We start from the raw sequence: 12739 nt of genomic DNA, 5'->3' as shown, positions 1-12739 counted from the left end.
TGCGTCTACAACCCAAAGAATGCCAAGGATTGCTGACCATCACTAGAAGCAAGGAGAAAAGTATGGAACAGATTGTTTCCTAGAGCTCTCAGAAGGAATCAACAATGCTGACACCTTGATTTCCGACTTCTAGCTTCCAGAACTGAGACAATACATTTTGGTTGTTTAAAGCCATCCAGTTTGTGGTATTTTGCTATGACAGTCTTGGGAAACTAATGTAATGTGTAGATTTTATTTTTATTGAGTCCTACTAACTATATTTAAATATTACAACAAATACATAAAGCAGTAATGATTGGATTATTTTAATTTATGGGCTGAAAGAAAGCGTCTGATAGATAATACTATAAACTCATGCAGAGTTCCTACCAAGCCTAATAAGGAGAGATGATGATTTTTTTTCCTTCTAAAAATAAAGAAGATGTTGAGGAACAATGGAAATATATGTTACAGAGAGTATTTTAGTTCTAGATAAAACAAAATTACTTTGGTAATCAAAATTATATTTGTTTTTATTCAAAATGTTAAATGATATGTCATTTAGAGACAATATTGCAATACATTTATTTAACAGAACTGACTTTGAAAAGCTTTAAATCATCGTTAGATGTGGGACTCTAGATTCCTTACTTTGAAGTAGTATTTACTGATTTTGGTCAAAGTGGGATCAAGGAAAAGCCAATATTGGAGTGTAATACTGAGGTGCTGTTATGGGCAAGGGGGCTCAATTAGCTAGTCTCTCATGAGGAGTGTGTATAACGTTTTTCCAAAACGGCTGCTTGAGTAACAGGAAGATGTAGCATTTGTACAGTCACCAATACCATTAGATATGGCTTAGTCAATCACAAGCACCTTCTGCACTGACTTGTAAATAGGTCAAGTAGACACATGGAGTTGAGGAGAAGCTTGCAGAGTGAAACTAAAAGATCGTGTTGCAGATTTGAACTGAACTGCTCTTAATGCAAGCTGAGACTCAGTAACTAATGTGTCTGCTGCTGAAATGAGAGGTAGCCTGGCAGAATGTGACATGGGAAACCAGAAGTATCTGGTACAATCACGAATGAATATTTAAGTGTGTATGCTCTGCCTTACCAGAGCTTATAGTCCACTGAAGAGAGAGAAACAAAAAGAGTAAGAATTCGAAGTATCATACAATTATACCAGTACTACAGGCTAAGAAAAACAGCTTGTTTCTCTGAGAGAGAATAGAGGGATGTCATGAATACTTTTATGGAGTTTCATAGATGAGTTTTCTGAGGAAATAATTTTGAGGACTTATAACCTCTAGAGATGTATTTTTCTAAATCTGCTAAATTTTTCACTGATAATTCTAAGGTACATTGGTAATAGTAAATAAGCCAACAGGTTGGTTTAATTTAGAGAAATCATTTAACTCAGTTTAAAGTGGAAGAAATGTATTGACAGTAGAGTCTTCCTTGGCTCAGATTAATAGAGTCCATGATTGATTAATATCTTTCTCAGGCAAGCAGGACCAACCTACTTGCTATGCTCAGTTGGATATATGACTCAGTTTGAGAGTTCCTAGAGGGCAGTACTAGACAGCTATGGCCCATTCATCTACCTTCCCTCCAGCTGAAGACCTAGACAGACTACAGTTTGGGAAACCAGGAGTCTATAAACAACACCATAGATAAAGTAGGCTGCATAAAATATATCTGACCAAATAATTTAATCAGCTCTTTATAAAAATAAATAAAATATTTCCTCTGGCTGCAACAGTACAGCTTATTGTATTTAACTTTGTAGTGTTCTCTTTCTCTTTTTGTACCAATTTTTTTAAAAATAAGATTAGCCTTGAGCTAACATCTGCCACCAATCCTCCTCTTTTTGGTGAGGAAGATTAGCCCTGAGCTAATATTTGTGCCCATCTTCCTCTAATTTATATGTGGGACGCCTGTCACAGCGTGGCTTGACAAGCAGTGCGTGGGATCCGAAGAGGGAAAACCCCCGGCCACCAAAGCTGAACGTGTGAACTCAACCACTGTGCCATTGGGCCAGCCCCTCGTTTTATCAATTTTGTTGAAGTATATTTTACATATAATAAAATTCACTCAGTATCTACATAGTAAAGAATTTTCTCAAAGCCAGCTTTGGTGAAATTATTTTCTTCTCAGGGTATAGGAAATCATGGTGGTGTAGCTTGGGTTGTTTGGGTTCTAATTACCTCTCTACCATCAGACTTGCTATGCTGACCCATCAGATATCAAACATGCTTAACATTTTTTAACCCCCCTAGGCCGCGTGCCCTAAAAAAAGAAGATTCTATCGAAAAGTCCTTAGATGTTGACAGGATTTAATGACTTAAGAAATCAAGTATTCACAAGGTATTACACCTATACTGGGGTTCCATACAGAAGGACCTCGTGATTAATATTTTTAAACTTTTATACAGAAATAAGTCGAGATGTCACCAATCACCCTGCAGATGCTTGAAGAACTCACCCAACATAAACTTAAATGATATGAACAAAAGCATATGTAGCTAAGTGGAAAGATTAATGGATGAAGACACTATGAACTACATACAGTTTTCCTATAAATATTTTACAAGGAGAAATAGTTAACAAGAAAATTACCAAGGACCTACTAGGTGGCAGGAACTCTACTACATCCTGGAGATATAACAATGAAATATATGTACAGGGGCTACCTTCATGGAGATTACAGTCCAGTGTAGATTTGAACAAAAAGCAGACAAATAAGAACTAGAACAATAAATGACAAAGCAGGGCATATATTGGATTGAGCATGATCACAGCACATGGATGATCCTTAACTCAGATTTCAGGTTTGATTAAGATTCTGAAGAAAGAGATAGAAGAAACACACCAGACGAATAAAGTATATGGAGGGATAGGAGACGAAAAAGACTGTTCCAGGCCAGAGTTCTGCAAAACACTAGACATTGCAGTTATTATATTTCTGTGATTTATGCTGCCTCTTGATTGGATAGAAGGAAGGAGATAGGTAATCGCTATTGGAAGATGGGGTTTCATTAAGATTGAGAATTGTGTTTTTACCAATTGTGTGGAAGAAAAGAGGAGGAAGTGATGGTGATGGCATTACTGGATCCATGTATCCAAGTCACCCTCAGTATTTCTTCCAATCTCTGTCTAAATGTTATTTTTGAGAGAAAATTCCCGAGAGAATAAACATTAAAAATGTGATGTAAAGAAGAAAAAATGTCAATAGAATCCTCCCAAATGAGGAAAAATGCTGGCACATGGACTAAAATGAAACATATACACTCATACAAGGTAATAGTTGATATCTTAGATTTAATAAATTTTTCTCATATTATTTCTGGTCACTAAAATATTCTTCTCTCTAGCATTTTCTTCAGGGCAGTGTTAACATCTTTATTCCTCAGGCTGTAGATCACAGGGTTCAGCATGGGCACAACAATAGTATAAAACACGGAAGACACTTTTCCTTTGTCCATGGAGCTAACTGATGATGGCTGCAGGTACATGAATGCTAAAGAACCAAAAAAGACCACAACTGCCAACATGTGGGAGCTGCAAGTGCTGAAGGCTTTGGACTTTCCCTCAGTGGAGTGAATGCAGAGAATACTGGCAATGATGAAGATGTAGGAGCTAAGGATGATCAGGCTTGGGGTGAAGATGTTAAATGCACCAAAACATAGAATCAATAATTCGTTGACATAGGTACTAGAGCAGGAGAGCTTTAGGAGGGGAAGAAGGTCACAGAAATAATGGTTGATCACATCAAATCTGCAGAAATGAACCCTAAACATGCAGCTTGTATGAGCAAATGCACAAACCAGTCCTATAATATACACTCCTAAAATCAGGGAGAAACAACCCTGATGGGACATAATGACATTATAAAGCAAGGGGCGGCAAATGGCAACATAGCGGTCATATGCCATGGCAGCTAACATGTAACACTCTGAGACAGCAAAAATGAGGAAGAAATAGAGCTGAGTCATGCATTCAGGGTAGGAGATGATGTTCTTCTCTGTCACAAAGTTCACCAGCATTTTGGGGGTAATGACAGAGGACTGACAGAGATCAATGAAGGACAAGCTGCTGAGTAAGTAGTACATGGGGGTGCGCAGGTGAGAACTGAGCCCTATCAGTGTGATCATGCCCAGGTTCCCCACCACTGTGACCACATAGATTCCTACGAAGAGGACGAAGAGGGGCAGCTGGAGTTCTGGCTGTTTTGTTAGCCCAACGAGGACGAACTCAGTCACTGTGGATTGATTTCCTGCTGCCATTTTCCTCGGAGTTTCTGAAAGGGAGAGAGTTAGGTAGTTTTTTGAGACATTTCCTTGTTATTCTCCATTTGATAAAAAGTACCTCATATAGAAAATTAATCGTTTAGATATCCCCTTGGTTACTGTATAATAATTTTAACTCGATAAATTTATCAAAATAATAGTCATCTTAATAAAAAATTTTTACACTTTAATATCAAACGTATTAAATTATTTCATCTGAAAGTATTTCAGCCATATTGATGATCATTTTCTATTTTTTGAATGGCTGCTCCCTATTTGAATATTTCCATTAACTTTATGCCAATCTTGTCTAAAGTGAGGTTCATAGACTTAAAATCTTAGAGAAGCCATTGAAAATGAGAGATGCTGTCTAAGCAACAATGCGGAGAGAGTGAATCCTGTTCAAGCGTGGTATTCTTTTTTAACCAGCAGCTAATTTCTGCCAGGAAAAAAGCGGCCCATTATTGCTAGGTCTTTGGAATTGTTTTTACAAAAATTAGAAAATTTGAGTTTATACATAAAATCTTCGATTTTTAGCATTGTTATTGAAATAAAATGACAAAAAAAAATTTCACTCTGCAGATTTCCTAGGTGGCTTGACCCACTGTTAGCTAGTTTGTGGCCCCTGGACCAAACACTCTCCCTTCATTGGAGGGAAGAATTATGAGTAGTAGCTAAGTGAGTAGGCCTTAAAGTACAAGTGCCTGTGTTCATACGCTGACCCATCATCTCCTAGGTAAACTTGGACAAATAAAATAACCTCATTATCTAATTAGCAGATGTTAGTACTCTGAAAATAATAATAATTGCTGTTGTCTTTGTCACTTACAACTTACGCTATCATTTAGAAAATAAGGGATAATTGTACACTTCAAAATATAGACACAGAAATTATAACACTTAAATCTTTCCTTTTATCTATTTTATCTTTCATTGATTAAGAGGCTATGAAAAACAGTCATAAAATTAGGGAATATAGAATCATAAATGCAGTCTCCTTTTCTGTAAAGCAGTAAACTGACAATTTTATCATTGTATGCATCAAAGTAAAATTACAGATGAATTCCACTTGAACAATATTAAAAAAGTGAAACAGAAAATCTAAAATATTATACCTCACAGTTAAACAAAAGTAAACTTTAATTTAAAACACAAATATGACTTGTACAAAAGTGTGCATGGAAGTTTGTTACTGACAACCAAAAACTGGAAACAACTCAAATATTCAACCAAGGAATAGATAAATAGATTGTGCTATATGCAACAAGTATAATACCATTCATCAATAAAAAGGAATAAATCATAGATACATGCAACAACATGGATTAATCTTGAAAATATCCTGTTGAGTAAAAGAAGACATGCATCAACGAGTACACATTGTACCATTCCATCTATATAAAGTTCAAGAAAAGTAGAACTGATCTATAGTGATGGAGATGAGGTCAGTTGCTGGCAGAGGTGGGACATGGAAAAATGACTGGGAAAGGATAGGAGAGAAAATTTTTAGGATGATAGAAATTTGTCATCTCATTATTGAGATCTTGGTTTCACCAGTGTACAGTATACGAATTTGTCAAAAGTCATTTAGGTGATCTCTATTCTTAACATGGGTTTATTCAATCTTGATTTAATCTTGATAAAATTATCTCTAGGAATAATTTTGAAAAAGTGCTAATAAAATAAATTATATAATAAAATAAATTTATAATATGAATTTTAAAACAGAAAATCTAAGAATGAATCAGCAAAGATAAAGAAGATCTGAACAAGATTCAGAAATTGGAATCTCATGGCATGCAGCAACTAAATAACACATATTCTTTATAAGGGCACATAGAACTCTTACTGAATTGTTTATATGTCTATTCATAATGCTAGCTACAATACCTTTCCAGATGTTTTTACTGGTCTTCACACTTGAGAAAGTAATAACACCAATCTTACAGGTTTTCTCCTAAAATATAGAAAAACAGGCAACATCCAGTAGTAATAACAATATGAAATAATCTCTTAGAAAACTGAGGACATATAATAAGTTCTTAAAGCTGTTTAAAAAGCATATTGAGCAAAGAACAAACAATAAATGAAAGATGTAAAACTTTTCTCCATAATGTGAAGGAGACAAAGATGTGTGCTTGCTAGCTCCATCCCTATTCATTATTTACTGAAGATACTGCCAAATTCAATAAGGCAAGCAAAGGAAATACAATAATAAAGATTGAAAACAAGAAATAAAACTGTTATGTATAGGTGACATGACTAAGTAGGTGGAAAAATCAAAGTAATATAGATAAAAAGTTTTAGGAGTTAGTCAATAAATAAAAATTATAGATGCAAAGTTGAATATTTGAAAGCAAATTTTACAAGAACATATTTGTTATGTTTATGTTGAGAAACTCAAATATTGGCCTTGATGTAAAATTCCTCCTATGGAAACAGGTTGAATTCTATAAAGGAAGGCATTTTTTAATCCTCTACATGGATTTTAAATGGACACAGACAGAAGGAGAAAGGGGTGTAGCAATGGCAATTAAGTAGACATAGTCACTGAAGTGGGTTTGTAAATCCTTTTATCAAAGTATAAGATAAGATCACCGAACGTCAAAAACATTGAAGATATTTCTATCTGGCCTTTCCCTTATTTGAATTGTAAAGTGGATGGGAGAGTGTAGAATTAGAAAGTATCAGTTGGGACTCAAAATCTCTCTGTGAAATTTTCCTTTTCTTAGTTAAGCTTGGACGTGGAGATTGGCAATCCTACATTGTATAATGCAGTCTGTGGTCCAGAAAACCTCCCAAGTTATTAATAACCCAGGCCACAAGGGATGCCAACTACTAAACATATGAATGTGGATACTGAAAACATTTAAAGCAAACAAATTGAAATTTAAAAGGGCAAAGATTATATGCTTTTAATGTAGCTTTAAAAAATCAATCATTTACATACTGGATATAGCTTTTATCTGTAGTTCATGTTAAAAAAAAGGACTTAATTATTTATTAACTCAATACAATCCATAAAGTGAGTGACTGGTTAATAAACCAATTAATTCAGATTGCATTTATAGAAGTACAGTGTCAGAGTATGATCAGTAATAACCCCAATAAGACTGATAACATAGCTTCCCAACTCAAGTTCCAGGGAACTAGAATGCCATGAATGGATCATAAGGGTGCTGAGGTCTTGGTCTTCTTAGGCCTTGAGGAAGTGAGGTTGAGCCTGTGGCATCCATAGACTCCTAGCTGGTCCCTACTGGCCACAAGCAGTCTGCTCCACTAACCCTGTTATGTCACACAAATATTACCGTTTTCTTTGTGTGCCATGAGGTTGGGAAGCACTGTGCTACACTTAAATTACATCTCTAGTTTTGTGTTTAGCTATGGATAATCTTTATAACGAAATATATTGGCAAGATGGAAGGGAAATAAAAACTGTGAAGAACTTGGGAGATATTAGAAGGTAATGGGATAATTAGCAAATATCACCATATATCTGAAGGGAATCTAAAGGGAGACAGAGGGCCGGCCTGGCCGCGCAGCGGTTAAGTTTGCACGTTCCGCTTCTTGGCTGTGGTAGGCATCCCACATATAAAGTAGAGGAAGATGGGCACAATGTTAGCTCAGGACCAGGCTTCCTCAGCAAAAAGAGGAGGACTGGCAGTAGTTAGCTCAGGGCTAATCTTCCTCAAAAAGAAAAAATTAAAAAAAAAATAAAGGGAGACAGACATTTTATGTATGGTGTTTGACAGATTTTAGAACGTACCTTTTACTAGATATAAGCAAAAATATTCCAAAAATTTGATTTCTGAGAAACAGAATGAGCTTCTTATTTCTAATCATTGAATACACTCAACCATTAATCAGATCATGATCCAATTTCAGGGACACTGGATAGCGGATTTTCTTCGTTGCTTTTTAGGTAAAATATGAATATCCACACTACCTCTTGCCACTCTCCAGGCTTAGTTTCCATTTGGTCCCTTCAGTTTCAGAAAATTTCCTTTCAAATTTAGAAACTTTTCAGTTTCTGGAATATGTCACATTCTCTTAGCTATGTGCATTTTTATTTGCTCATCTTTTCACATGAAATGATAGTTTTACCAACCCATTTTGTCTCTGTTACGTGGTAAATAGGTTTTCTTTTCAAATCTCATTTAAAACTGATTTCATCATGGAAGCATTCTCTAATTCTTTGTGATTGATTGGACCTTCTTACTACATGCTCAGAAAACTGACATTTCTAAACAGCACATTTTCAGACTTGAGCTACAGTCTAAGCCAGATGATGGACCATACCAGACATCCTCCTTTGTACTCCAAGTAAATAGCACACATTTGGAACATCACAGGGAGTTTAAAAACATATTTTATGAATAAGTATATATTTAAATGAACGAATGGAGAGATTGAGGAATATTTGTCTGAATTTCCAAGGAGATTACTTCCAGACTTAATATCTTCAAATCACAAGTGTGAAATGAACACACTCACCATTCTTCTTCCTGGAAACCTCAATGCCAAATTTTCTTTGCATCTCGCTCTCTTTGGCACAGAGAATAGTGCTAATGTTGGTGTTGGGAGCCCGAGGTATCCCACATTCTGACACTGTTCGGGCTGAGAGGAGGCACAGCCTGGGTCTCAGAGCCACTGATGAAGCTGGTCTGCATCACAGGTCAGCATCTCCAATTATAAATTTTCAGTTTGTGTTTTTCCAGCTTCAGCAGCTCATCCTCACCTGTCACAGTCCCATGAGGAGTTCTGATTGCTGTGCTTTGAAGATTTGTCCTTGATTTACATATTCCAGGAACCAAATAACCTGGAGACAAATATTCTCCAAGGATTTCCATTTCTCAGGGAAAAAGTTCTTGAGAAAAGAAGCAATTGCGGTTATTTCCCAGTTGTCTAATTTTTTCCTTCAGGAGGAATTCTTTGTCAGTCTGTAACTTATCAGTTAGTGACAAAGATTTGTTCACAGGATCACTTGAGGATTTTTTTTTTATTGCAGATTCTAATCTAGCAGGTGTGAGTGGGATTTGAGATTCTGCATTTCTTACAAGCTCCTAGGCAAAGCTATTGGTTTACAGTTCACACTGTGAGTAGCAGGTTTTAGAGAACCAGGGCACATTCTGACAAGTTATCTTACCATTAGTAGGCCTAGAAATCTTAAAATAATGAATTAAATCATTTTTTCCTTTAAAAAATATGTTTATGTATGAATAGGCAATATACTTAGTTGATTCAAAAGTCAAATCTATATATAATGCATAATATTGATGTAATGTTTGCTTCTTTGAAGCCCTCAATAATAATTCTACTCATGAAACTGTATATTTAAAGACAATATTTTATTATCAAGCACCAATGTTCCATATTCCTTCTTCTTTCTTATGCATTTTGACTTTTTTCCCCCAAAGCTGGAATAATTGGAGGCAGTCTTAGATTGCAATATGATTCAAGGTAGATTGGGCAGTCACATCAGGGGAGCTCCTATAAAATATCATTAAGTGTATTAGATTCATTTTTTTTGAGGAAGATTAGCCTAGAGCTAACATCTGCTGCCAATCCTCCTCTTTTTGCTGAAGAAGACTGACCCTGAGCTAACATCTGTGCTCATCCTCCTCTGCTTTATATGTGGGATACCTACCACAGAATGGCTTGCCAAGTGGTGCCATGTCCACACCCAGGGTCTGAACTGGGGAAGCCTGGGCCGCCGAAGCAAAATGTGTGAACTTAACTGCTGCGCCATGGGGCTGGCCCCTGAATTATTTTTAAAGGAGTTTAGAGTTGGGTTATGTTAATGTTTCTCAATAATGCCTGCATATTTAACATCACCAAGGGAGTTACTTTAAATCTCAATATCCAGTCTGTACCTTTTATCAATTAAATCAAAATCTTAGGATCTGGGGTCAGATATCAACATTTTTTAAAATAACTTCTCAAACTTTAATGTGCATAGGAATAAACTGGCAGTCTTTTTCAAATGCAGTTCTGATTTAGTAAATCTAGTATAAAGCTTGAGATTATGCATTTTTAACAAACTCTCAGATTTTGTCCATGTTGCTGCTATATAAACCACTTTGAGAAACAAGGTTGTAGATGATCTCTTGCTTTGAATCCCTTCCACTATATTCTTTCAGATTAAAGCAAGGTCCCCCATGTGCAGACATCAGAAAGTTTCCTTTAGCTATGGAATTGCAGCAGCTGTAGGATTCTAGATGACTCTAGGAGAATACTATGTGTCTGGAACGCTACCTTACAGGTGAGCAGACTAGGATTGAATGTTCCCTCATTGTGCTGAATAAAAGAAGTGAGAAAGAGAGTTGGAGATTGGTTAAGGGCACAAATGGGAAGGATATAAACAGGCCATTCCATAAATGATGACACAATAATGAAAATTATTAAGATTCTTAGAAGCCATTGTTTCAATTCTGTCTTGGTATATGAACTAGTTCAGGAGAGAAAAAAATATATACAGAGTGACAGAGAGAAAGAGATAGAGAGGAGAGAGACAGAGACATTTTTTTTAGCCTTACAAATAACAGAGGTATAAAATGATTTATTATACACATAAGTTAAAATTTGGTATTATCATAAACCACACTATCACTTATGAGCACCTACATTATGCAATGTGTTATGTTAAACAATTTAGATAAATAATTCCACCTGTTAGCATGCAAATGGAAATCTCATACATTGTTAGTGGGAATGTAAAATGGCATGACCACTTCGGAAAATAGGCTGCTTCTTATGAAGTTAAATGTACATTTACATAAGACACAACAATGTCACTTCTATATTATTTACACTCCCAAATATGAAAAAACATGTCTACACAAAGACCTGTACATAAATGTGCATGCCAGTTTTACTCAGCATAGTAAAAAAACTAGAAATAACTAAAATATTCAGCAACAAGTGAATATATAAACAAATTGCATTATATCTGTGAGATGGCATACTTCTCAATGATAAAAAAGAAGGCACTTCAAATATACACCAAAACATAGATAAATGTCAAAGACATTATGCTAAGTGAAAGAATCCAGACACTAAGGAGTTTACATTGTAGATCTCATTCGTATAAAAGTGTGGAAAAGGCAAAACAAATATCTAGACACAGACAGCAGATTCATTGTTACCTGGGCTGGGAGTGTTTGGGAACTGACTTCAAAAGGACATGAGCAAATTTTTGCCCTTAATATTGAGAGTATGATATACATCCTTAAACAATCACAATCATCTTATGGTTTATCATGTACTATTTCACATAAAGTACAGAAATATGAAAATATTCTAGCCCAATTCCCCCCTACATGCACGCTTTATGGTATAGTTGTTATATACATATAGCAACTGAAATCTTGATAAATATGCTTTTTATTTTTAGTAACTTCTTGGTAGATTCCATAGGATTTTCCACATAGTGATCATATCATCTGCAAATAAAGACCATTATTTTTTCATTTGTAGTATTGTTGTAATTACTCCTGTTTCATTTCTGATTTCACTGATTTGAGCCTTCTCTTTTTTTCTTGTTGAGTCTAGATAAAGGTTTGCCAATATTGTTTATCTTTTCAAAGAACCAGCTCTTAGTTCATTGATTTTTTTCAATTTTTTTATTCTCTACTTCATTTATTTCCATACTGATTTTTATTATTTCCTTCCTTCTACTGAGGTGTACTGTTAGAATGTTTATTTGAGATTTTTCTTGTTTCTTGAGGTAAGCTTGTATTGCTGCAACTTCCCTCTTAGTACTGCTATTGTTGTATCCCATAAATTTTGGCATATCATATATTCATTTTCATTTCTAGTTTTTTTTTTATTTCTCCTTTGATTTATTCATTGACCCAGTAGTTGTTCAGTATTGTTTATTTGTGGCTTTTCTAGTTTTCTTCTGGTAGCTGATATCTAGTTTCATACTGTTGTGGTAAGCAAAGATGCTTAGTGTTATTTCAAACTTCTAAAATTTTTGAGACTTCTTTTGTGACCTAATATGTGATCTCTCCTGGAGAACGTCCAGTGGGCATTTGAAAAGAATGTATATTCTGCAGTTTTTGGGGGCCGGCCCGGTGGCGCAGTGGTTAAGTTCGCACGTTCCGCTTCTCAGCGGCCCAGGGTTCGCCGGTTCGGATCCCGGCTGTGGGCATGGCACCACTTGGCACATCATGCTGTGGTAGGCATCCCACATATAAAGTAGAGGAAGATGGGCACGATGTTAGCTCAGGGCCAGGCTTCCTCAGCAAAAAGAGGAGGACTGGCAGAAGTTAGCTCGAAGGTAATCTTCCTCAAAAAAAAAAAAAAGAATGTATATTCTGCAGTTTTGGGATGGAATGTTCTATAAATATCCACTAAGTCTATCTGGTCTAATGTGCCAGTCAAGTCCACTGTTTCCTTCATGTTCTTCTGTTTGGATGATCTATTCATTGATGTAAATGGATTGTTAAAGTTCCCTACAATTCTTGTGTC

At 35.7% G+C, this 12739-nt stretch overlaps 1 protein-coding gene across 1 annotated transcript; it reads right to left on the bottom strand.

Annotated features, from left to right (window-relative positions):
* Positions 1-3331: 3331 nt before the first annotated feature.
* Positions 3332-4264, bottom strand: OR8G1 (olfactory receptor family 8 subfamily G member 1). The gene has a single exon (NM_001391194.1). It carries the CDS (start codon positions 4262-4264, stop codon positions 3332-3334), a length of 933 nt encoding a protein of 310 aa, NP_001378123.1.
* Between the last annotated feature and the right edge of the window lie 8475 nt (positions 4265-12739).

The sequence above is a fragment of the Equus caballus genome, chromosome 7 (assembly GCF_041296265.1).
Source record: "Equus caballus isolate H_3958 breed thoroughbred chromosome 7, TB-T2T, whole genome shotgun sequence".
Lineage (NCBI taxonomy): Eukaryota > Metazoa > Chordata > Mammalia > Perissodactyla > Equidae > Equus > Equus caballus.
Note: the sequence above shows the minus strand (reverse complement) of the source record. Positions and strands in the feature narration are given on the sequence as shown.

Excerpts from the sequence above, each read along its gene's own strand:
- OR8G1 (NM_001391194.1), bottom strand. The coding sequence starts at position 4,264 with ATGGCAGCAGGAAATCAATCCACAGTGACTGAGTTCGTCCTCGTTGGG.